Here is a 24,783-nt window from a genome sequence, read left to right on the forward strand (position 1 = left end):
CTTGGTTCATAACACTTAATGTAACTGTGGTTAGAAAGAAAAAAATATGGATAATCAATATGGCAACACCGGGCAATGGTAGATCACAAAAGAAAAATCACAATTGAAAGATTATGGCATAAAAATTGCTCTGGTTGTCCCAGTGGCAACCAGTATGTGCCTGACCAAAAATTTGGCACACAGAAAACCCACATATTAACAAAATTTCAATCTGTCAACTACAAAAGGCTTGTTTGGATCTGCAGACATATATGCCAATACATTACAACATCCTGGATTCTTGAGAAGAACTTGATATGTATGAAGGCCAATACCAGCTAAAGAACTGGCAGCTGGGATTTCACATTTCTGTGTACCTGTAACAGTGATGACAAACTGATAATATGCATGTCACCAGTGACATACCACACAATTTTTGGTGACATGCTAAGTCTCTGGACACTCTGGAAATCACAGAAGAGGGCTTTGTTCTTGGGCAACTTTTTGGCATTTGAAATTTGTGCAAGTATTCTCATGTGATTTTCTAAGGCTACAGGGGCCCTGCAAGAGCAGCGGCCTCTTGTACAATTTTCAAAGGCTCTGGAGAGGAGAATCTGGAGGAGAGAGTCTGGACAGGAGATGCAGAGAAGCCTGTTTTGTTGTAGGGTGGGTGGGGAGGTTGACATGCCAGCAGAGTCAAGGTAGGCATTTTCTGAATTTTTGACATACCAAGCCCAAAACATTTGCCATCACTGACCTATAGTAATTTATTAAACTTGTATGCTGCTCAACTCTCAAATGACTCTGGGCATATCACAATAACAACCAATACAATAAAATCAATAAAACAAAGATAAAAGGGAGCAAGCCTGATGAAACATATGGTCTTACTTTCCCTCATCAAAAGTCTGAGTGAATTAAGATCCAGATCTTCAGACCTTTTCTAAACAACTGTGGGGACCATTTGGACCTCAGGGGGAAGATCCAGATCTCTTTTTTCAGAGTGCAGGCACTGCTACATAGAAGGCACCCTTATAGGGTCCTAAGAGATCACTACTTAATTAAATGCACCAACCCTGATCAGATTTTATGGGAGCCAGGCAATCCCTCAACAATCTGGCTCTGTATCATGCACAACTTTATAGACAAAACCGAACATCTGTTTTTTTTGTTTTTATCTTGCTCAGGATACATTGAAATCATTAAAGTGCATGAATGGTATTCTGGTTCAGTTATTTAATATGTTTTATCACCTGCCAATTTGGTAGAGCTAAGAATAAATTGTAAAAGCTCTTAGTGCTACCTAAGACATTTTCTTATCTGAGGCATATAAAGTGATATTATGCCTTCCTGGTTTTTGCAGAAGGAGTTGATTGGAGAAACTTTATAACATTGGTAACAAGATAGTTGGTTTAGATTAGCTACAGGCTTAGGACATGGTATATAGCTGGAAAGCTCTGTATCTGTTATCTGAGAAGACTCCCTCACTTTACTAATGGTAGTGATTACTTTGACACTGCATATATTGTTTTATCTAATTTAAATGTTGTGAATCTATTATCAGTTTGGGTTTGTTAATTTAATCTGGGATGTTCATTTTATTCTCAATTTTTTCTTTTAGGCTGCCTGAGACTTCACCATTTGCAATCTAGAAGGTTATTCTTTCTATACATTTGAAGTTCTTTTCTTCAACTAAGAAAAAATGAGCCCTCTATTTTACTACCAACTGTGTTCTAACATACTCCAACATAGAAATGCATCATATATATTTCATCAGAAGAGTTTCTACAAACTATGAATACATAAAACCAGGCTTACTAAAGTCAGAATACAAGTTGTATACACAAAACACAATAACAGCCAATCACATTTTACTAGCATTGTTTTCTACCTGCAGCCTCAGCTGACAAAAATCAAGGGAAGCAAATGATACCCAGAGACTCTGAATACTCACTCAATTGCAGGAAGAAGATAATGCTTGCGCAAAGATTCAAAATAAGGTCCAAGATTAGCAGTGCCTTCAATAACGAACACAACATCAGAAACCATCCCGATAGGTTGAGCAGGCATGTCCAGCATTGGTACCACCATCTCCTTCAGCTACCATAATGTGAGAATATAGAAGAGTAGTAAAACAAAATATTAAAGACAAAAGCTGGTTGAAATAAATGAGTATTTATTCAGTATTAAAAGAGGACTGAATGCTGTACAACATAAGTGAAGTATCTCTAGACAAGAAAATTATTTACATTAGACTAGTGAAAGAAAAAGAAAAGTAGGAAACTAATAAATGAAAATGGAATGGAAGCAAATGTAAGAAGAGGCAAAATGAACTACAATGGGCATCATTATCCCTCATTTGTTCAAAGTAAAAATTCCTGCTACCCAAAGCTTTACCTCTAAATGTTGCTTTATTACAGAACTAGCCTTCTGAGCCTAAGATTATGAAGTATGAGTGAGAACCCCCCCAAAATTGATCAGTTCCAGTATTTTTCACTCCGTATGTTCAAAACACACGGAGGGCTCTGGGCAATGTTGATTTAGACCAACATTTAATTCCCAGAGCAGTTAACAGATATTTATAAGAAGCCTCCAAGAAAGGAGGAACATAACTAACTCCCTCTTGTTCTTCACCTTTACTACCCCCATCATGAGCTATTCCAATAGCCACTAGCTAGTTGCCATGCCCTTTAGTTGTTAACACGGCGCTCGTGGATATACCTCCTTTTTAAAAATCAACCAGACTATTAGCTGTACAATGAATACATTGTTGTTACAATGAGTTCCGTAAATTAAGAAACTGAAAAACAAATATTAATTCCGCAACAGCTTAGGCTTTGTTTGCTCTGATTTTACTCTCAAAGCTTAATTTATTAAAACCAAAGCCACAAAAAAGGAAGGGGGTTGTTTTGGATTTGCTGAAACGAGGCTATGGAGGAGAAGTAGGAAGGTTATTTGTGCCTCGAACTCGGATCTTCTTTCACCCTCCCCCCAACACTTCAATAAATGCCTCTCCCACTTTGAATTATCTCCCCCTCCCATTTGTACTCCCCCCCCCATCTCCGTACCCGAAACAGACATCCGGCCTTTAGAGTTCACTTGTTTTACAGCCACAGGAAACGCTTTCCTTCAGGTCCGCTTAGGCACGCATGCGCACATGAAAGAATCGTCAATTTATCTTTCATTCCCTCTCGATAATTAAGAGTTCTTTTACTTATCCCCTTCCTCCCCGGAAAGAGTGAACGAATCACAGACCGGTGGGAGGGGGCAAAGAAGAAAAGAACCAATCATGCATGAGCACTTGTTACCATAGAATCGGGTGTGCTTACATCCCGGCATACCGTGGATTACTCAATATGGCGGCAATGAGTTCTGAGAGTAGGAATGTGGTGGATATTAGGCAAAAAGAATAGAAAGAGCGGAGTTTTACATTCGGTAGAGTTGCTCCCACTGCCAGTCTAGTGTGGAAAAAGACTGTCAGTCTCAAGATGTGGGAGGAGGCGGAGAATTCCGTGACCTTGTTGTGCCTTACTGCCAGTAGTGGAGTGCCCTTATACTGTAGGAGCAGAGGAGGGTCTACAAAGCAGCAGGTGAGAGGTATCCATCCTGCTTTTTGTTCCAAATGATAGTAAATGAATTTATTTTAAGAAATATTTGTTTTGTGGAGTTCTCGATGTCTTTTGAGCAGGGTTGTTTGCTTGCAGTTACCCAATAAGTAATATCAGTGGTTAATGTGGAGTTTACTCCCTGTTCTCCAGAAGCCAACACTCAGATAAGCAGGGATCAACATCAGACAAACAATCAAGCAGAAAACAATATCCTAATCAAAGAAAAAAACTACACCCCCACCAACTATGGCAGGGCAAGTTACTGTATATAAAAAGGTAGCAAACTCCACCCTCACTAGCACTTATGACATAATGAAATTGGCAACCAAATAACCAAATTCAAAGCGCAACAAGGACTTCCACAGTTCAACTATGAGTTACATATATTCTCTTCTATTGAAAATACATGCTTACCAAAATGTTACATTACTACAACAGTCTAAGAAGTTTTGTAGTTTAGTTGGGAACAGTCATAGTTCAATGCTCAAACACTTAGATTTTTTTAAAATTAAAGTTTTTAAAGCTTAGCCTGTTAAAAAAAAACCTCAGAAGAATTAAAAATGCAAGTCATCCAGGTTATGAGGATGGGTAAAATGATATGATCAGGGGACTGGAGGCTAAAACACATGAGGAACGGTTGCTAGAATTGGGTATGTCTAGTTTAATGAAGAGAAGGATGAGGGGGGACATGATAGCAATGTTCCAATATCTCAGGGGCTGCCACAGAGAAGAGGGAGTCAAGCTATTCTCCAAAGTTGGACTAGAAGACCTCCGAGATCCCTTCCAACTTATGCTATGCTATGGTATGTCCCTGGTTTGGCAAGGGCTCTGCCATAATTCATTTTGCTAAGAGTTTTCTGTTAAGAAAAGTGAGAAAAACACAGTAGCAAATACCTAAATAGGTAGTTCAATTGCCTGGCTGCCCATTGTTTTTTTTTTATGATCTTGTATGAATATTAAACTAATGTTTATCTCTTCTTTCCTAGTTACCCTTTTCTGTAATTGGCTCCCTGAATGGGGTTCATATGTTTGGGTCCAATTTAGATGTCCAGCTGATAGCAGCCCGTACAGAGAATATTCAGGTGATGTGGAAAGTGTTTCACAATAGGTATGCAGAATCAAGAATATGCATGCCCCCAGTTGCCATGTTTCTAGGAGGCAGTTGTTTCTTCAGTAGACATTAATGATTATTGGCTAATTTTTACAAGAATTAAAGATCTTTCAGATTTTAGAACTTATCCTTAGCATCAACAATTTTAGAATACTGAAAAATTCAATGCTTCAGTAATTGCAACACTGATATCTAGAATCTTTTTCTAATAATCAGAATGCTAGATATCTTCATCCAATGCAAATCAACTATTTTTAATTGATCCTGGTCCTTCTGGTTCTGATTTCCTGAATTTCTCTTAATATGAAGTGTTCTAGCCCTCTCCATACCAAATAAAATTCTTGAAGGAGAAAATTGTGTGATATGGAATTAAATATGCCTGTAACAATCTGTTTTTAGGTTTTGCTGTTTTCCCATTGGCTGTTGATAAACATGGAATTATGTGAAATAACACATGATCCTAATGGTATTCAATATTTATTTGCTGGAATATTGACTATTACATAACTACTTACTTCTGTCATGAATAAACTGTAAAATCAAAACATTAATATACAAATAGCCATAATTCAATTTTATTTTCTTTATTTAGATTTTCCAACTTTTCCAACAACATTGGGCCTTCTTATTGAAGCAGGCATTCTAACATATTGATATTATTATAACTTTTATTGCATGGTAAGACAGTCTAGAGCAGTGGTTCTCAACTTGTGGGTCGGGACCCCATTTGGGGTCGAACGACCATTTCATGGGGGTTGCCAAACAACGCAGTCCGCCATTTTTTTCCCATTTTCCTTAGCTGTGCTACTCCCTTTTATTCTATTGACTTTTGAAAGCCAATAGAATAGACTCTCTTGAATAGAGTCTAATTCTATTGGCTTTCAAAAGCCAATAGTAATTGTCCAGGCTATCTCTGCCCTGCTGAGTCGGCCAAAAGTCACATTCTGCAAACGGCGCTGCAAGTTGTCTGCAGCGAAGGTGAGCTGTCTGGAAGCTTCCATCCCTCCCTGCTGAGCAACTACTAAAAATGTAAGTAAAAGAGGGCCAGGGATGGGAGGTGGGAGGCCAGCGGGCGCAGGGAGGGTTGCTGGCACGCGTGGGGCCCGGCGGGTGCCTTACCTCCTTTGGGCTGGGCCAGCTGGTGGCCCAGCCGGTGGTCAGCCTGCGTCGTCTCTGCCACTTGCCAGCTATGCCTCGGCTGGCATCGGGGGAGGCACCATGCATGTGCAATGCTCCTGGGCAGGGAAAGTCCTCGACTTACGACCGGTTGGGTAGTCCTCGACTTACGACCGGTTGGGTAGTCCTCAACTTACGACTGGTTGGGGGTCGCAGCATTAAAAAGGTTGAGAACCACTGGTCTAGAGAAAGGTTTTCTTTCATTCCACAAGTTTGCCTAGGTTCAGGGAGGTTCATTTTGCTATTTCTTTCACCAAAGTGCAATTATTTCAATTAAGGAGGAGGAATTAGAAAAGGCTAGGGTTAAGAAATTTGTTCTTTATTCTTGTGTCTCAAGATATATGCTGCCTTTTTTTAGACTTCTGACATCTGTTCTAAACTGGAATGGCTAAAATGAGAAAGAGCTGAAAACAAGGGTAAACAGGGAATCTTATTTCATTTTCCAGTTCTATTAACCTTCAAAATGTACTTTATATGCAGAGAAATTCTTCCAACTATTTCAGCTTAACATAGATGAAATCAGCAGTTTTTATTCATATTTTCAACTAAATATGTTTCCAGAGCTCTTAAATATACAATATAAAAATGGGGAAAAATTGGAATGCAGGAAATAAAAAACAACTTGAGGTATAAGTTCTTATTTACAGAGTTGTTATAAACATTGTTCAGAGAGTAGATGGAAAGATAAGGTTCTAACAGAATTATTTTCCTTCTTCCATATTCATAAAGCAATTTTTACTGACTATGAACATTCCAGCTGAGTTAGAGTATTCCTAGAAATTATCAATCTCTTGCAGCTATCTTATCTATTATTAATGATTTTCAAGTTCTAGTAAGCCTTGGAGAAATATTGGGTTTCTTCTACATAATTTGAAAACCAGCAAAATATGGGAAAAATATTTTTCTGTCTATTTGCTCCAAATGTTTTGCACTCAAACATCTCTTCAATTTCTCTTTTGTTTGTTGTTCCCAGCATCATCCTCATTGCCTTGTCCTCAGAAGAAGATGCTAGTGACTTCAGTCTTGGAAGGCTTCTTGAGAATGTTTTCAATGCCATGGTGAGTGATCAAAAGATGATCTCTGTACAGGAAACTGGAAGATAAACCTAGTCTATTGGGCAAATAAATAATTCTAAGTAAAACAGTTGAATTATATGCACGTATATGTATGTGCATATGCTTAAAAATTCTATGAGCTTGTACAAGCCATATTTTTCTCATCATGGCAAATTAAATGATGATGTATCTGGAGTTTCTTTTTCCAGTGATATAGAAGATCGGTAAATCTATTTTTACAGGAAAAATTTGTAAGATTAAGGATAAGTATGAAAATATCTTTCTTCCTGTGCTCTTATTCTCCCTTCTAAACTCACCCGATTTCCCAACGGCTTGTTTCTTTATCTGAATGGCATGATGTATTTTAATACAGGTACTAGTACTGGGCCTGGAGGAACTAACAAATATTCACAACATTGAGCGTCTCAAAAAGGATCTAAAGGTAATGTCTGACCCAACTGTCACTAGAAATATGAACAGAGGAGTAGGTGTATATTATATTATGAAAATGGAAGACAAGAATGTGGGCTGCAGAGTAAATTTTACTTAGGAGATAACAAGGGATTCATTTTTTAGGAAATTTTTTTGTCTATAAAAGACTTTTTGATCAGTTGAGAGACTTCTTGCTGATGTTGCTTTTGTATCAAATCTTATATAGAGAAACATTCTATGCCTACTCTTTGCCCTTAGAATGACCCGCCTTTAGCTTGCAGCTTATATCTTCATTAGGCATGCAGGACTATATTACATCAAGAAATTCTAGCAATAGAAGACAATGAATTAGTGGTAGCAGATTTTTCACTGTTCATTTCATTACCTAATAAACTAAATGTTTGGTATATTTTAATCTTTGGCCATTTAATTATTTCTTGCACAATTCTCTAGTCATGTTATAAACTGATTGACAGTTTCCTGGAGCCAGGCAAAAGCTGTGCTGATCTGACCCAGTGTGTGGAATGCACTGTGATGCCTTCCAGAGCAATTCTGCAGGTGAGACAACCTAATTTTATCTTCCTCCTTCAGTATACTCAACACATTCAGTCTTTCATCTGGGATTTTGGAAACTGATGGAAAAATACTTCTAAAAAAATAGATCTATGAACAATTTCTCCCTCAAAACACTTATTTTAAATTAACTTAGAAATGTGGAGTATTTCAAACCTAAAGCTTTAGTTCAGCCATGAACATATGTTTTACACCTTGTTGTTGCTTCCTTGCCAAAGCAACAACTTTTCTGGATTTGTACAGTAGCTGTTCAATCACAAGAAGATATAAGTGGAAGTAAAGGAAGTGTTGATAGTATGTACTCTAACGTCATTTGCTGCACCTTATCATCTGTATTTATTTATCTATATCTCATAATGGATGATGAGTTACAAATTGAGAGATAAGGGAAATTTGGAGAAATATCTGAAGGTGAGGCCTCCTATTCTGGAAAAAAAATTGTTTGAGAGATGGAATGTAGTTATCCATAACAGAAATGCAGCAGGTCAATGGTTGTTCAGAGTCACTATATTTATACTATTTGGAATAGTCCTGGCAACATCAGGCACTGTGCAACTAAGTACAGATTTGAGATACATGTCTGAAGATTAATACCATTGCTTTGCTATATGATGAATCCCGTGTTATCCTTCTGTAAGCAGACTAGTCTTTTAATTTATTCTAGAATTATAAGTTACAAAGGTGCTCATTCCTCTTTGCCTATGTCCCACAATCAAGAGGAATTGCCTTGTCTACTGACTAGATTTCTAGCATTTGCAGGAAATAGTATTTTGCTTACATTCTTATTTCCCTTCCAAAATAAACCAAGATAATTTGAAAGTAAATGGAAAACTGAAGAAAGAAGTGGATAAAAGATAATTAAGAGTTAGAAGGAACTCTCCACTTTCTAGATACCCCATCTAGTTTATAATAACGCCTGACTTCTTATTATCTTTTCTGTCAATGTTTTTAATCATTCTAACTTATATCCATTACTTTGCATACATACACACAAATCTTAGTGCTCTCTTGTTCTTTCCTGATCCAGGAATGCTTAGAAGCCTTTGCCTGTGCAGCAGAATCCCGATTTGGTTGTCTGCTTGTGGGCGGTCATATCTTATGTGCAACTGAACAGTGGTGTCAGCTTGCAGCCCCAGAGGCCATGCTACTGGTGTGGCTTGTAAATTCCCTTCCTCCACACACTTCCCGCGATCTGCCTGTTTACCTTCCCCAAGGCAGTCCCACGGTGAGCAGGTTAAAAATTTGAGGAACCGAGGATACACAAGTCCATATTTCTAATTTTTCTCTCTCCCTTTGTTCCAGTAGATTCCCCACCGTTTCCTAACTTTTCAGCTTGTGCCTGATATGGAAGTAGTATTGCTCTGTGGGCCTAATCCCTCCTTACAGTGTCTGACTGATGAGGTGAGTGGTATCTCAAATGTATCTGATCTGTTTATCTAGAAGAGCAGCTTATCACCTTTCCTAAAGTACACTGTTGGTTAAAGTTATTGTTCTATTTGTTGTCCATTGCTGATTTACATGATGGGCTTAATGAAAGTCATGCTTGGTCAACAGTGTGCAGCTCAGCTCCTTCAGATTAATGGCCACAACATACCCCACCCCAAATTTCTGGGCGAGAGGTATGATAACATTTTTCATCTGACTTTGGAGATTTTAAGAATGGGAATAGGAGCACTTTATTTCTTGGTGGCCTTTGCTCTCACTCATACCCTTTAAAGTCCAGCCAAGTTTTAAAAAATCAACAATAGTGGCCATTTGCTGTTGACTTTTAGTGGTGTGATTTCAATGTGCTGGGATTGCTTAAGGGGTAACAAGATGCCTGTTGATCTGCAGAGTTGGGGCCAAATGTCTGTTGAAGCTTTTTCTTTCCATAGCTAGTTAATCAATTTTGGCAACCGCTGCTGGATCTCCTGAAGGCAAGTGCCAGAGGCCCTGCTAGATGCCTACCACCTGGCATTGTCCTTTCTCCTAGTGTTCTGGGGTGAGTTTCAAATTTCTGGGTAGTCCAAGAAACTGATTTCATTTAGGATGTGAACTCTGTTAAACCACTTTCTGTCCTCTTTTTAAAAAATCTCCTGTGGCATTCAGGGCAATACTTTTACCACTCTGTCTCCAGATATAAGCCATGGGCTCATTTTTTACAGGTTACTGCTAATTAATCAAGACCAAAGGAAAAGCCTCTTTACAGTGCATCCTCATGGGGCTTCAACTGAAGGTATGGCTCATACAATCTTATATTAGAGGATAAATTAAGGACCCCTTCTATTTTAATAATTCTGAAAATCATAAAACACTGACAATTTATGGCATATGAAAGGGTGGCCTACTAAAATCTCATCCTGATCTCCTTATAGGATCTGAAATGTCCATGAAGAATCGGCTCCGTGCCCTCCGTTCTTTCTATGTTTTAGTTACTTCCTTATACTTTCCTTGTGAGAAACAAGAAGAAAACACAGGTATGTTCCCACCTTTCTGTTGAGAAAAATATTTGCATAGAGCTTTTAAACATCTGACTGTTCATAAAAATTGGAAGAACTCTCGTGTGTCTAAAAGAATCAATAGGCACCATGTTATTTCCCAATTTGTGCTTGTATTGCACATGACAAATTAGTCACTATAATCTTTAATAAAACTAAAATAGTTGAAAGTTGAGATACTTTTTAGAATAAATAGCAGTATTTTTTAATATCTAATAGTGCATGCTACAGTTGATCTTTTTGTTGCATTTCTTTGGAAATGAAATGAACCTCAGAGGTTCCTGTAGAACATAATCAAAAGATCTCACAGGGTGCTATGGGGAAAATACAATGTGGAAAATACATTGGATGTGTTCACTGTCTTGAATTATGTGTAAAAGTAATAAAGGTGGAATATAAATAAATGAATAAATATTTTCTTCAGTCCCTCTGCAGGAGGACTTTCATGCTGGTTTCTCCCATTGTCCTCAGCACTGTTATATGGTCTACACTACGCACAAAGCCTATGTTATCCATGGGAGGCAGCACCAGCTCTTCTTAATCTTGAAGACAGATGTACCTACCTTTGCTTTACGATCTTTAGCAACCTGCACGCTACAGGCTCTCACAGCTGAAGATTCGGCATTTTGAGTTGTCTTGTTGAACCCAATGAAATTCGGAGTGGTGAGTTAGAGCCCTTCAATATAGTTAGAATGACATTTTTTTCATTCAAATGTTGTAATGAAATTTTCTCTGTGCAGTTGATGATTAGGCTGTAGAGAAGGAGTTTGAATTTATGAAAGTACTTTCAGAAACAGGCGAAAGTGAACAATTCAATGCAATTCCATTCTCCTTCTACCCTTTTATGTAAGTAGGAGACAATACAGCTAACAATAGCTGTAGGTAAGAATTTTGTCTCTCATAACTTAATGAACATTATGCACTTACATAATTTTGTCTTCGATAATTTAGTATACATTATACATCAAGAAAAGTGCTTGGGCCAGTCTTAGCCATAACCATGATGTGATTATGTAGAATTCAGCAATTAATCTTGAGAGCCAGTTTCGTCTAGTGGTTAAGGCACCAGGTTAGAAACCAAGAGACTGCAAATTCTAGTCCTGCCTTAGGCATGAAAGCCAACTGGTGACCTTGGGCCATTCACACTCAGCCTAACCCACCTCATAGGTTGTTGTGAGGAAAAGAGGAGAAAATACTATGTAAGTTCACCATCTTGAGTTATTTATAAAAATAATAAAAGGTGGGATATAAATAAATAGGAATGCAAGCTGCACTGTGATAGTTAGAACTATAGAACTAAATTTTCCTTTTAAATTTCAGCATAACAAGAGCAAGAACACTTAGATTTATATATCATTTCACAGTCATCTCTAAGCAGTTTTACAAAGTCAACATATTGCCTCTCAACAATCTGGATCCTCATTTTACCAAACTCTAATGGATGGAAGTCTGAGTCAACCTTGGGCTGGTCAAAATCGAACTACTGGCAGTTGGCAGAATTAGCCTGCAGTACTGCATTCTAATCAATGTGCAAAGTTGATGTATTCACTTACAAATAGAAGACATCTCTGTGTATTAATCGGTGGAGGAGAGGGAAGAGAGTTATGTTAACTGAAATTAATACTACCCTTATTTACAGCCAGCTGTTTGTACACTATGCATTTGCTTATCATTGTTTCATTAGGACATGCATAGAGCCTTGATCATATACAAGTTTTTTTCACTGTATAATAAAAGGTATACTGAGTAGAGCCATTTTGATCTACATACTTTAAAATAGTCTAATGGGTCTTGAGGGAGTTAAGCCAACCAAACCAGGCAGCCAGATGCAGAGGAGAGACTTTAATTTGCATCTTGGACACTGAAGAGTATAGGGGTGGGAGGGGGGAGAGAGTCATCACAGTAACTAGTATTTTTTTTCTCTCCAAAGACTTTGGTCATGACACTGTTTGGCCTTAGGTATTGGAAATCTCAAAGGGCAAAATAATGAGAAAGTGGAATTTTGCAAAGACTGTGCTTTCTAAGAGGACTATAACTGAAATGATTGTTTTCCACTTTAATTGTCACACTTTTTAAAACTATCTATGGTGGGAGTGGGGAAAGCACAGACTTTTCAAGATGCCTTCCTCCATTACTACAGGTAGTCCTCACAATACTAATTGGGATTGGAATGCAGTTGTAGGCAATAATGGTTGTAAATAAAGTTGTTCCACTGATTAATTGTTCTAACAGTCAGGAAATTTCTTCTTAGTTCTAGGTTGCTTCTCTCTTTGATTAGTTTCCATCCATTGCTTCTTGTCCTGCCTACAGGTGCTTTGGAGAATAGCTTGACTCTCTCTTCTGTGTGGCAGCCCCTGAGATATTGGAACATTGTTATGATGTCACCCTTATTTGTCTGTTTTTGCACAAAGGAAGACAGAATTTCCATACTTTCCACCGTATGGAGAAAGGAATCCTGATGAGGCTCAATTCTTAAGCTTATATGTAACTAGTTCCATACAACTTAGGTGAACATCTATTGCAAATGCTAGGGCCAGGTACACTGTGAAAATATAATGTATGGTATGGGACTATTTTCTATCCATTTCTACCCTGTCCACATATAAAGAGCAGTATGCAACAAATCAGTCAGCGGTGTGGGGGTGACCCAGCCTGGCTTGATTCTGGCTCTCCCCCACTCTCACGGTTTTATTAGAGTCACATGGAGATAGATACAGGCATTCAAAACCCAGATAAACTAAGATGCGCTAGTTAACACCTACACAGCAGAGTAACATGGAGCCCGGGCCAGCATGGAAAGCTGGAACACCCCCAAACTAACATGATCTCAACCCTTCCCCTCTATTTTCCAAAATGCATGGAGGGCAGCATTCCAGAGTCTATCTCCCAAACTCTTGTAACTGCTTGAGGCACTCTTTCCTGGGAATTGAAACAATGGGGAGGGGAGGCAGAAGAGGAAAGAAATTGTCTCTTTTCCTCTCATTTTCATGTAGTTTCCTTCTAGAGCTGAAGAAAGAGGCAAGTTGCTGTCAAAATTACATTCCCACAAGTACACGTAACTGTAACACTGGAATGATCATAGCAAAGGAAAAGGAGAATTTACATCCCCATCCCTGGGGAAAACACACAAGGCAAAGAAACACAAAACAACTGCCTACAAGAATACCCCCTCCTTGCCATATACCCACACAATCCTATTCCCCACCAGCCAGCTCAAGGGGAGCCAGAGAAGCTATCCCTTTCCTCAGCAGAAAGGAAAAAGTCCATGGGTGAGAAAATAAAGATACATACTGTAAACAAAACTAAAATGCCAGCTTAAATCATATAAAAGTAGTGGTAATGGGTAAAGAATTAAGACCACAGATTTCAGCCTCATCCCAAAATGAGATGGACCAGTTTATAGCATGGGATGAAAGCTAGCTTTCTTCCAAAAATTGCCCTTTTGCCCAAGGGGATGATTACTACTGAAAGAATGCCCTGCACCAATACCCAGCATCCTTCCCCTAACCCAATTTGATTTTGTCCAACCAAGGGTCCATACTTTTGCTCCCCCCTTGCTTATCTGTCTTGATGCTGGCCCGGGCTAGGCAATGAGAACACAGAGGTTATCACAATAACAGGCAGGGAGCAGTACAGTCTTTTTGGAGGCCCCTGGTTTGGAGAGAGTTGGGATGAGATGGACAGAGGCATCTAGTGTGCAGGAATGGCCTCCTCTTCCTATGGTGTGGCAGATGCCTCAGAACTGCTGGGAGAGCAGCTCACAAAGGTGCTTTGAAACAGACTCCTTACTGGTACGAAGGGTCAGCCGGTACATCTGCAGGATGAAGGAAAGCTGGTTTTAAAAAAAGAGCTTAAACATTATGTCCCTAAGTTTCTTGGTGCTTTGGTAAGCTTTCAACTTTTCATCTTCAGTTTTATCTATACTGCTCACAAAAATAAAGGGAACACAAACGTATAGGATCCTATACGTTTGTGTTCTCTTTATTTTTTTGAGCAGTATATATTTCCTATCACTTCTTTACTTAGAGCTCACAGAAATCTGTTTTCCAATTTTTATGCTTTTATTTCAGTGCCAACTTGTATGCCTGAATTCAGGCCTTCAGTCTCAGAGGTCTCAGGAGCCCTCACCTGTGCCTGAGCATTGGGTTCGAGTCGCAGCAAGCATCCAACCTGTAGTGCTTTTGTCTGGATGATCCCAGCTCCTACGTAGTTATCAGGGTTTGGATCCACCTTCTCCAGGAGTGCACTGCCGAAACCTAACAGCTGTTGGAGGAACAGACTGTTACTTAATTCAATTCATACAATCATAAGAGAGGGTCTCACTGCAAATTACACGCCTCATAGAAAGCTAATAATGGGAGAAAGGTATACCTCCAAAAACTGTCTCAGAAGTCTGCAACATAGACATTTATACAATGGCTGCCTCTTCTAGCTTGAAGTTATGCCAATTTTCATAAGAAAAAAATCTGGTGATCAGTGAAAAAATCAACAATCCTAAATATAATACACTAATATTCCCAAACTATTACTAAACAATTGAAGGAAATGTGTTCCATAATTGCTCTGGATAATCACAATATCCAAAGCTTTAATTTTCACTCATCTGAGCAAATTACTAGACATACTCTAATCTGAAATTAAAATAACTGTGAATTAATTACCGTAAATGCCGGCGTATAAGGCGACTTCCGCGAGTGCTGAAATCGGCGCCAAAGACGGGGGTCGTCTTATATGCCGAGTCGTCTTATACGCCGGAAATACTGGTAGTTTCCGGCATATAAGACGACGTTCTAGGAATGCGGCCCGGCTATAAAGACGGGGGTCGTCTTATACAACGGGTCGCCTTGTACGCCGGCATTTACGGTATGCTGAAATAAAAGCTTGCAAAATTTTCATAGCCTTTCAAAACAACCTACCTTTGCTTTTGTCACTTCTGAATCCATGGGGTGATTTGCCTTGAAGATTTTCTGAGCTTCCTGTTGTGGCCTGCAGAAGAGTATCAGATCAGTAGTTCAGGTCCTGTCTTTCTAGTATTCTATCTTGTTACATGCAACAGTATTCTATCCTGTTCCATCATCACCATGTACTTCAATCATACATGGTGATGATGGAACCATTCATTTAGTCACAGTGGCAATTTTAAAAGGTAAAGATAAAATACAAAAAAAAGGCAGAACTTTGCCAAGGTCATGTGTATTCTTATTCACTGATTATTCAGCTGAAAAATTCTAAATATCCCCACCCCTCCAAAAAACAAACCCACCTCATGTCCCCCTTTCTCTCACAAACACAGGTAGTCCTCGCTTAATGATTGGTTGCTTAGTGACCTTTTGAAATTATGGTGGATCCTCCAAAAGTTATTTATGACCCATTCTGGAATTATAAGAGTTGCAACTCTCCTGCAGTTGTTTGCCTTTATAACTGACTACAGGGGTGCTGCAATACTTCCCCCACCTATCTCCAGGTCCAGGTCCCCACAGCCCCCCCCCCCCGTCCCAGTAGGACTTGGGCCTTCTCTTTAGCTCCTGTCACTCATTACAAACTTGCCTTTTGAAGATTTCAGGAGCTTTCTGGAGCACTGCAATATGAATGGCTGCATGGAATATTTTTTATTTCCATTTTCTAAACAACTGCATCGAATTCTAGTTGCTGAAGAAATGGTGGCTGCTTCTGGAATCATACCCCATGGCTGCCTGACCTACTGTGGTTGCACAGCACTGCAGACTTTCCACTCTGGTGGATGGGGGAAAGGGCCCATGGGGACCTGACTGGGGGAAAAAGGGACTGTGGGGACTCAGTGGGAGGAGAGAGAGAGAGCAGACCCAAGGATTATGGGGATTTCAAGGGCAAGAAACAGAGAATGGGATATCTCGGGATGGGGGAGATGTTGGGAGGCCAGGACAGGAAGGCTTGGGCCTACTCTAGGCTCCCACGGTTTCGTCCACTTACAAAGCATCTCCTGCTCCACTTAACAACCTTCACATTCGTTTAACAGCCAAATCAGGAAGAAAAAGGTTTGTTAAGCAAGATCATCTCGCTTAATGACCATTACCCCTTGCAACCATAATGGGCAAGCTCCACTATGGTCATAATTCAAGGACTACCTATATACAACTATCATTTGTGAATCCTCATTTCCAGATATTTCATATTGTGAAAACTTACAAGCTGAGTTGTTTCCAGCGCTGGAAAAAGTCTTGCGACTGCATCTCTGTTGCCTGGAAAAACTTGTTGACAGTGATAGGCAATTTGAGAGTGAGATTCTGCAATGTCCCACCATAGCTATCAGAAATAAGAAATGAGGACAAACAGACCCATGAGTTCATATTATTTTATTGTTTTATGATTGTTTTAACTTTGTACGCCGCCCTGAGTCCTTTGGGATTGGGCAGCATATAAATATTTGAAAATAAATAAATAAATAAATATTATTTAATAACATTATTGACAACTTTAAAAGGGGGGTAAAAGCAAGAAGAATGAGGTTAGTGTTATTAACCACTAGCCATATCCATTTCCTAAGATTAGGGGCCCCTGACTATCAAAAGCAAAAGCAGGTTTGGGGGATTGTTTTCTGTTGGGGGCTTCCTTGAATATTGACCAGTCTAAGTATATCTTGGAAGTAATTAGTAGAAATATGATATAATAAATTTGTGGCTGATGGAATTTTACAAAATGCAGCTCACGGAAATGTTGGGGACAGGTATGAAGCAAAGCAAATGCTTGTCAAGGCAAAGATTAAGATGCAAATTAGTGATTATTGGAAGTACTGCTTGTTTAGTTTGGCCCAGCCTCTCCAGCTTTTCAGATTCTGACTCTTCAGTATTTTCTGTTCAAGCACAAAGATCTGACCGTAACCACTTTGGAATGCCTTTGATTACTCAAATATAGGAACTCTTTCTTCCTTAGAATTGAAGATTAGGCTGAGATATCAAGCAACAATACCGGAATTTGATGTTGATAAGGGGTGCCTCCGTGAAATCGCTCAGGCATTCAATGTTCAGGACCTGTTGAACTTGAGCCCCTCCCTCCACCAGTGGCTCCACTGCTTTTGTCTGAATATTGAGTTGTGAACTGGGCTAAGGAAAAGGTTACCAGTGCTTCTGAGCAGTGCACAAACAGAAAATCTGAGGACTTGCAAACCACCCCAGCAAACACTAACCATACATAAAAGGATATGGTTCTGTAGGTCACCAGGATAGCTGACTGTTGGGGTGAAACTCTGGAACTGGACGGATGTTTTGTTCCCATAGAAAAGGTACATGCGACCTGGAAGGATGGTAATATATTATGGAATATCTGTGGCTCATACACTGCATTATGTCATAGTTTATTTAATTACAAGTGCCTGAATTCAGACAGTAAACAAGTCTGGAGTTGGTATTGCAATGACTCTGATATCAATAAGAGAACCCCCAAACCAAAGTAAATGTAAAAACAATATGGTGTGATTTTGAGAGACTAAATATCTCCCATTATTCTGAGATTTTAACTATTATTAAAGTATATTTCTGTGGTGCCATCAAAGGTTACTGCGTTCATTGATTAACTAATCTACAAATAAAAATGGCCTAATTTAAATAAATCACACAAATTGTAACAATTAAATAATTTGTGAATTCAGTCACATTTGGTTAGTGTTAGACTGGAAAGAATACATCCTTCTCGCAACATCTAAATTAGGGCTGTGCCATCCCCCCCCCCTATCTTTGTGCTAGAAACTGTCATTTCTATTTATCAGTTCCTTTCCTCATTTTCTCTCTCTTGCTTAAGTTTATGAAAGTTAGGCAAAATGTTCTTTTCTTTTTTCAATTGTTACAATTAAAGACTATGGATTCACCCAAACCAGTAAGACACAAAAATCTTAAAATGCTATTAGGCTTCATTCATTTTTGCTACTTGTTGCTTTGTGAGTTGTATGAACCATTCTGTTTGGTTCCTGTTCAACAGATTGCGCAAATTCAAAAAAACGCATTAATTCAATATTAACCCATTATTGATTAAATGTGTTTGTGCAGATAATGGGTACATATGCAGAGTAGAAAACCTTCCTGTCTTAGTGCACCATAAGTGAAATATCTGATAAGGTATCACACAATAGTTGATTTAAAATATTTAAAATATTTTTAAGCAAGATGGGGTACGGCTATAGAGTCTGGGGAAGGGCTGTAAAGATCAGGCCAGACTTAGCAATAACCACTGTACCTTTTTGTAAGGGGAAAGTATTGGGGTGCTTAACACTGTAGGGGGACTGCCTCTCTCCAATTAATCTACTCATCCCATTAGGTCTCTCAGAAGGGGTATGCTTTGAGTCCCATCGACCAAGGAGATTCATTTGGCAGGAGTCAATAGAGACCCTTTTCTGCCATGGCACCCACCCTCAGGAACTTTATTACTCCCCAAGGTGAGAGAAGCCCTAACTCTGCTGGCCTTCTAGAATACTCTCAAAACTTAGATGTGTCATTGGGCTTGGAAATCTCATGGAAATGTGAAGCCCATTAAATGGTTATGCTGTGTAGATGTTTAGATTGCACTATCTCTTATCTTTTTATTGTAGCTTTTAACTGTAGTTTTTAATTGGTTTTAATGGTTGAACTTAGTTTTAATTATGTATGCCTACCAGAATCACATGCAAATAGTATGGGCAGCCATATACATTAATTGTCTGTCTGATTGTCTAGAACAAACAACTTAGCGAATACGGATTTTTTTTTTTTTTCATGGCTGAGTGAGGACTCAAAACTAGATATCACAAAACTGTTCACCTCATATTGGCTCCTCACAAAAATATTATGTTGAGACCAGAATATATAACCCTTCAGTCTTCAACTCAAAAAAGGCTATTTCTTGTATATAATGTATTCATTTTTTTTTAAAGAAGGTTGTCCTCATATAAGGTCAAAAGATGTGGTTGTTCAGAGTCTTGAACAAATCCGAACTTGCCTATTGTACTCAACCTTCTAGAAATACTTACCTAAGTTCTGCCGGAATTCTGACTTCACCCCAATTTGCAACAGCTGGTTCTCAAAAAGCACCCCATTATTCTTACACACGAACCTGCAATAGTTCATGAAGATTTGATTAGAAGCAGGCAGAGACTACCCATTATTTGTAAAGGTACATGTCATTTCTACTGGTAATGCCAGCCACTTTCCCCATATTTACCAATTTTGATATAAAACCATTCATCCCTTCATTCCACTAAGATAGCCAGCTCAACCTGTTAATTCCTTAAGCTCATAACGTTAAAATTTATCTACTATGCAAAGATGGCCAATTTTTTCCCAACTATTCCATCTGGAGAATACTTGCTGGAGGTGAAATTATGCAACAGGGAATGATGTTGACTGAGGTTTCTAGCATCAGTGTTTCAGGCCAAAGGAAGCCATACCACACACACATATGTCAAAGGGGAGTGGCACTTAGTCCAGTCCCCACCCCAAATCCCAGCATTCAGGAGTTGCAGTCCTACCCCAGGATCTTACTTGTGAAGCAGTTCATCAGCCTCAGCAATAGGCAAAGCAGAGTCCTCAGAGACAGAAGCAGCAGCCCCTGAGCTGGTGGTGGTGAAGGGGCATAGCAAAGGGGCCAGCAGTTGGCAGCAAGGAAGAAAAAGAGCAGAAAAGATGAGTCACCTGGTATAGCACCATGTTAGTATTAGAAAGAGAAAAGGAGGAGGTAATGAAACCACACGCATCTAAACGTAGAGAGAACGTGCCACAGAGCAGGTACTAAGGCAGAAGGAGAACTGTGGAGTATTCCTGAAAAATACTATAAAGGAAAGGTTCCAAATCCTAGCTTTTCAGATATTGTTTGATTCCTACTTGTATCACCCAAGACTAGGTTTTAGGGAGAGGACTGAAGCAGTAATCCAACAACATGTGAACTCCTGACCCTGTAAAGCAGACATGTCAAACTCGCGCAACGTCATATGACGTCGCGCAACGTATGAGGAGAGCTTTGCCATTGGTGGCAATGGGGAGGGTGCGGCTTCCGCATGATGCGTCCGGCCCATGGGCCGGCAGTTTGACACCTCTGCTGTAAAGGATGAGAGCCAAGCTACCTTTTATATGTTATGTTTTTATATTTTCACTAAAGTATACATATTCACATTCCTCACATTTAAAAGTCAATGAAAAAAAAAAAGTCCAACATTCATGGGAACCAAGAGTTTTTCCAATATATGGTACATATTCTATAATTCTGAACTGACCTAATTAAAGCATTGCTTCAAATGGATTCTCATTCTAGAAATCCTTATGCATAATCTGGATTTCCTGACTTCTTCAAATATCACAATTTATTCTCAATCTAAGAAACCCAATTCTGAATTACTGTCTGACTCAAGTTCCTTAAAAGAGGTTTCCTATATCTGAAGTCCATAATTTGCCCTACTTCACACTGAAGCAAACCAATGGCTCTCTCATTTCTACTCAAAGGCTCATGACTTTCTAGTTTCAATGTTCTGGATTCTGAAGTTCTTGATCATATGAAGCACAGAAGGAGTTTGAAACAGTTAGAAATTAGGATTAGATCAAATGGTGGTTTAGGAAAAGTTCTAGATTGCAAACTCTACAGGCTATAGCATCTTTCTGGTAGGTAAGGATTGTTCTTTACAGGGTGGAAGGCAAGGAAGGACTTAGTAAATATGTGGGTATCACATAAAATAGGTGGCCTCTTTTTTATATTACAGTTTTGTTGGGAACTTGGGGTTGTTATTACTATAACAATGTCAAGAATGTTTTAGGAGTACCATTATAGTAATAGTAGTAAAGTTGGAAGGGACCTTGGAGGTCATCTAGTCCAACCCCCTGCTCGGGCAGGAAACCCTAAACCATTTCGGACAAATGGCTGTCCAGTCTCTTCTTAAAAACTTCCAGTGTTGGAGCATTTACTGCTTCTGGAGGCAAGCTGTTCCACTGATTAATTGTTCTCACTGTCAGGAAGTTTCTCCTTATTTCTAGGTTGCTTCTCTCCTTGATTAGTTTCCACCCGTTGCTTCTTGTCCTGCCTTCAGTGCTTTGGAAAATAGCTTAATTCCCTCTTCTTTATGGCAGCCCCTGAGATATTGGAATACTGCTATCATGTCCCCCCTTGTCCTTCTCTTCGTTAAACTAGACATACCCAATTCTCGCAACCGTTCCTTATATGTTTTAGCCTCCAGTCCCCTAATCATCTTTGTTGCTCTTCTCTGTACTCTTTCTAGAGTCTCAACATCTTTTTTACATCGTGTAAAATTTACATTATGTAAATGTTCATTTTTTCTCACCTCAACTAAGAAGAAACCTGCTGATGATTTTTGGCAACTGTGGTTGACTTAGATATTCCATATGGCAAGACTGTCTCCTCCTAATCTAGCAATACACCAAGAGTGCCCTGGAGTGTTTCTCACTCCACTCACCTCTTTTCTATATAAATCATTATTTTATAAGTGTATCGTAGTTTCTAATGTCCAAATGGACAGATTCTTGCTCCTGCAATCTTAATTCTAAATTTTATCTTGGAAATCATAAAGAAATCAAGGGGTACACAGAAGGAAAATGCCAAAGTTATGAGTAGTACATGCTTACATTTGGCTATTTCCAGGTGAACATGGGGAATAGAAAAATGTCCCCAATGTTTCATAAAAAAAGGATTCTGATGCAGAATTTGGAAAAAAGGAAGCCATGGAGCAGGTATTCTGTCTGGGAGGCAGTTCTAAGCATATGGGTGAGCAGTGATACTGAATGGAGCAGAAATGGGACAAAGTTACAGAGAGCACATTTATAAGCTCTTGTATAGAGACTCTCTACACATCACATGTTACATTGAGAGAGGGAGAGAGAGAGGAAAGGAAAAGAGGGAGAGAGGAAAGGGAGGGAGAGGGAGGGAGAGAGAGAGAGAGAGGGAGGGAGGGAGAGAGAGAGAGAGAGATTCAACCCCTTACTCTGTGTCAGCCTCCACCAATAGGGATGCGGGATTCTCAGGAGTTGTCTTCAAGTCACTGTTTCATCCAAGGTAAGAAGTGTGAAAAGGAGAGAGAGAAAGAGAGAGGAAACCATTCCAAAAAGGCAGCAGAAAGACAAGACAGAAAGAGAGAGAGAGAGAGAGACTCTCACACACAAGACAGAGAACAAGGCAAGGCCATGAGAACTGACATGGGCTACTTGCCCATCTTTAGAAAGGAAGCCCAAAACTCCCAAGCTACTTATAAATGAACACCTGTAGATCAATCTTGCCTATTCTATCCAAAGATGTATGTATAACATGGTCATTATTACAAACACAGGCACTTATATATCTACCAACTTTATCCCTCTTACTCTTGGATGAAGATTTCGAGCACAAGAAGCCCTCCCATCAACTGCTACACAGATTAGGTAGCAGATGATGAACTTTCTCCATGGAATAAGGCACTCAACCACTATGATTCATTCCTCACAAACATCCATGACAGCTATATAGATCAGAACCTATATTCTGGATAGGTAGAGCAATCACTCTTGTATCCTCTGGCTCCCAGAAGTTGTCTAGAAAAGATTGGCACTCCCTTGACAACAAGATGTGCTTAGGCTGATCCAATGCATCAATCCTGTTCTGTTTCTTAGGAAGGCTGGGGCAGAGACAGCCTGGACCTGAGTCACCATCTCACCTTAGGAAATTCTCTTCTGCACCAGAGGCCAGACCAGTTGTGGTAGAGGGGCTGTCAGAGAAAACATCCACTAGAAGGTTGCCAGTGCTGGCAGGGGCACCAGATGCAGTCGCTGGTGTGGCTCGGAGACCTAACAAGTCAGCAGATGGGGATGGCGTTGACTGCAAGAGAAAGAAAACAGTAAGGGGCAGAAAAAAGTGCTTTCCGGATCCTCACTTAGAAACTGAACTCAGTTATCTATCTCTACCTTAGGAACAGGAATAAAGATCAGGTCTTGGGTTCTTTACTCCTGTGCTGTGTCAAGATAAAATATCTGCAGTTAAAGTATTCCTGGAAGTTCCATATCAGTTTCATTACAGTTCTTTACTCTGGGATTTAATGATCCTGTTAAAATGTTTGCAAAAGTTTCATGTTTAGTTGACATGAAAGGCAAGGGGAAACAGTAAAAAGAATAAAAAATGCAAACTAGACTTGAAATTAAACCGCAGATAACACAACTCGTTTGTCTGCCCTCCGAGGTATGAATTTAGCTTTTGGCAAAGAGCAAGTAGGAGTAGAAAAGAATGCTGCTATTGGTGATACAATAAATTACATATGACAATCAAAGGACATCTACTAAAATTTTGTATCATACTTACTGAAATGTTGGTGAAATTGAAGGAAATGAGTAGAGTGTGAAAAATCTTGCTTTATAATCTGACAGGGTTGCAAGAGATCAAAACTTATAATTCTTACTTCCTGTGCTTTCTATTTTTTATTCTCCTTCCCACAGACTTCGTATGCAGCATCCTTTTCTTTCTACGCAGCCTTCCAAGCCCCCCACTCTCCATTTCCAGCCTTGTCTTTTCCCCTGCACTCACAGCAGTGCTGGCCGAGGGCTCCATGCCTCCATTGATTTCAGAATTTGGATCCTTCTTGCCATCTTCTAACTCACTGCCAGCCCCAGGACCCTTTTTTTTTTTCAGTTTTGCCAAGATGGAAGATTCACGTTCAGGGAATGGTGGCATCTCCTCCAGTACTGTAGCCTAACGCAGTAAGGGTGAAAATTGGAAACAAGTACCAACATGCCCTGTCAATCAACCTTGTACTTATGAGAAAAGACTGGAACTTGGGAGTTACACAAAATAAAAAAATCCTAAAGACAATGTGACCACCCACTGCATGAGAACTATCTGCTTTATTATATCGGTCCTGTGCAGCCATCCACTTTCTCTATGATGTTTGTTCTGCAATGGACTAGTCACCTGCCTGGAACTTCTCTAATGCAGAGTAAGTGGCTTGAAAATCATAGGAGGTTTCCCATATATCTCTTTTAGACAATCCCCCTTCCCCCCAGCAGTGTGATTTTGCACTTTTAAAACCCCCAAACATTGCAAATAGTTGCATTTATGCTTTTCTGGGATGTTACATATTGGTTCTAGGCAATGCATTTCAATCCCATCTCTGCTCCTTAAAGGAAACAAATAGGCTAGAACTTTTAGTTCCACTTCCTTTGGAGGCATCACTGTAACACACCTCTCAAAGGCCAGTATTCAGTTGAAGTTCCACCCTAGCCCATTCCACTTTCAGGTAAAAGGGTAAAAACTGGCTTTGGACCAAGTACAAAAATGCAACACTTTGTTTCATTCCACCAAAAGAGAAGTTTCATATTTTCTCTTTTCCAATGCTCTCTGGATCTTTTCAGATCATGGCTGCAACTATTTATAAGGAAAAAAATAAGAATCTATTTCCCTGAGAGATG

General features: G+C 39.4%; 3 protein-coding genes across 18 annotated transcripts in view; 1 reads left to right on the forward strand and 2 right to left on the reverse strand.

Moving 5' to 3' along the window:
• Window positions 1-3,178, reverse strand: part of MED25 (mediator complex subunit 25) — a 28,148-nt gene extending 24,970 nt beyond the window's left edge. For 3 of the 5 annotated variants that reach the window (XM_039364939.1, XM_039364937.1, XM_039364938.1), the window contains exons 1-2: window positions 3,048-3,178; window positions 1,934-2,079 (exon numbers count right to left, since the gene is read on the reverse strand). In XM_039364939.1, coding sequence (XP_039220873.1) covers window positions 1,934-2,070 — 137 coding nt within the window. In that variant the 5' untranslated portion in view covers window positions 2,071-2,079; window positions 3,048-3,178. Of the gene's footprint in view, window positions 1-1,933; window positions 2,080-2,700; window positions 2,935-3,047 lie in introns of those variants that run through there. The other 2 variants (XM_039364935.1, XM_039364936.1) reach the window with 2 other exon arrangements.
• A 122-nt stretch (window positions 3,179-3,300) lies between these two features.
• On the forward strand, window positions 3,301-23,948 carry FUZ (fuzzy planar cell polarity protein). 7 transcript variants are annotated; one of them, XM_039364942.1, is made up of 12 exons: window positions 3,303-3,569; window positions 4,574-4,695; window positions 6,848-6,932; window positions 7,303-7,371; window positions 7,815-7,919; window positions 8,962-9,159; window positions 9,240-9,335; window positions 9,809-9,915; window positions 10,079-10,149; window positions 10,289-10,390; window positions 10,836-11,074; window positions 23,815-23,948. In XM_039364942.1, the coding sequence occupies exons 1-11, from the start codon at window positions 3,468-3,470 to the stop codon at window positions 11,039-11,041; spliced, it is 1,263 nt and encodes a 420-aa protein (XP_039220876.1). In that variant the 5' UTR covers window positions 3,303-3,467; the 3' UTR covers window positions 11,042-11,074; window positions 23,815-23,948. The 7 variants fall into 7 exon arrangements, with proteins under 7 accessions (XP_039220880.1, XP_039220876.1, XP_039220878.1 ...); XM_039364944.1 differs by lacking the exon at window positions 23,815-23,948 and adding an exon at window positions 22,999-23,019; XM_039364943.1 differs by lacking the exon at window positions 23,815-23,948 and adding an exon at window positions 17,321-17,440.
• AP2A1 (adaptor related protein complex 2 subunit alpha 1) overlaps window positions 13,040-24,783 on the reverse strand; it is a 35,478-nt gene continuing 23,734 nt past the window's right edge. For 2 of the 6 annotated variants that reach the window (XM_039364917.1, XM_039364915.1), the window contains exons 14-24: window positions 23,903-24,067; window positions 23,043-23,203; window positions 22,338-22,394; window positions 19,897-19,968; window positions 19,386-19,468; window positions 17,591-17,680; window positions 17,357-17,480; window positions 16,577-16,693; window positions 15,328-15,397; window positions 14,540-14,674; window positions 13,040-14,225 (exon numbers count right to left, since the gene is read on the reverse strand). In XM_039364917.1, the coding sequence (XP_039220851.1) occupies window positions 14,148-14,225; window positions 14,540-14,674; window positions 15,328-15,397; window positions 16,577-16,693; window positions 17,357-17,480; window positions 17,591-17,680; window positions 19,386-19,468; window positions 19,897-19,968; window positions 22,338-22,394; window positions 23,043-23,203; window positions 23,903-24,067 (1,152 nt within the window). In that variant the 3' untranslated portion in view covers window positions 13,040-14,147. The remainder of the gene's footprint in view (window positions 14,226-14,539; window positions 14,675-15,327; window positions 15,398-16,576; window positions 16,694-17,356; window positions 17,481-17,590; window positions 17,681-19,385; window positions 19,469-19,896; window positions 19,969-22,337; window positions 22,395-23,042; window positions 23,204-23,902; window positions 24,068-24,783) is intronic. The other 4 variants (XM_039364919.1, XM_039364916.1, XM_039364920.1 and 1 more) reach the window with 2 other exon arrangements.

Source organism: Crotalus tigris, unplaced genomic scaffold (assembly GCF_016545835.1).
Source record: "Crotalus tigris isolate CLP2741 ecotype Arizona unplaced genomic scaffold, ASM1654583v1 scf7180000019935.411523, whole genome shotgun sequence".
Lineage (NCBI taxonomy): Eukaryota > Metazoa > Chordata > Lepidosauria > Squamata > Viperidae > Crotalus > Crotalus tigris.

Coding starts and splice junctions, on each gene's coding strand:
- FUZ (XM_039364942.1), top strand. CDS start 3,468: ATGTGGGAGGAGGCGGAGAATTCCGTGACCTTGTTGTGCCTTACTGCC. Junction 9,916..10,078: donor CTTTCTCCTAGTGTTCTGGG/GTGAGTTTCAAA, acceptor CATTTTTTACAG/GTTACTGCTAATTAATCAAG. Junction 10,391..10,835: donor GAAACAAGAAGAAAACACAG/GTATGTTCCCAC, acceptor TATTTTCTTCAG/TCCCTCTGCAGGAGGACTTT.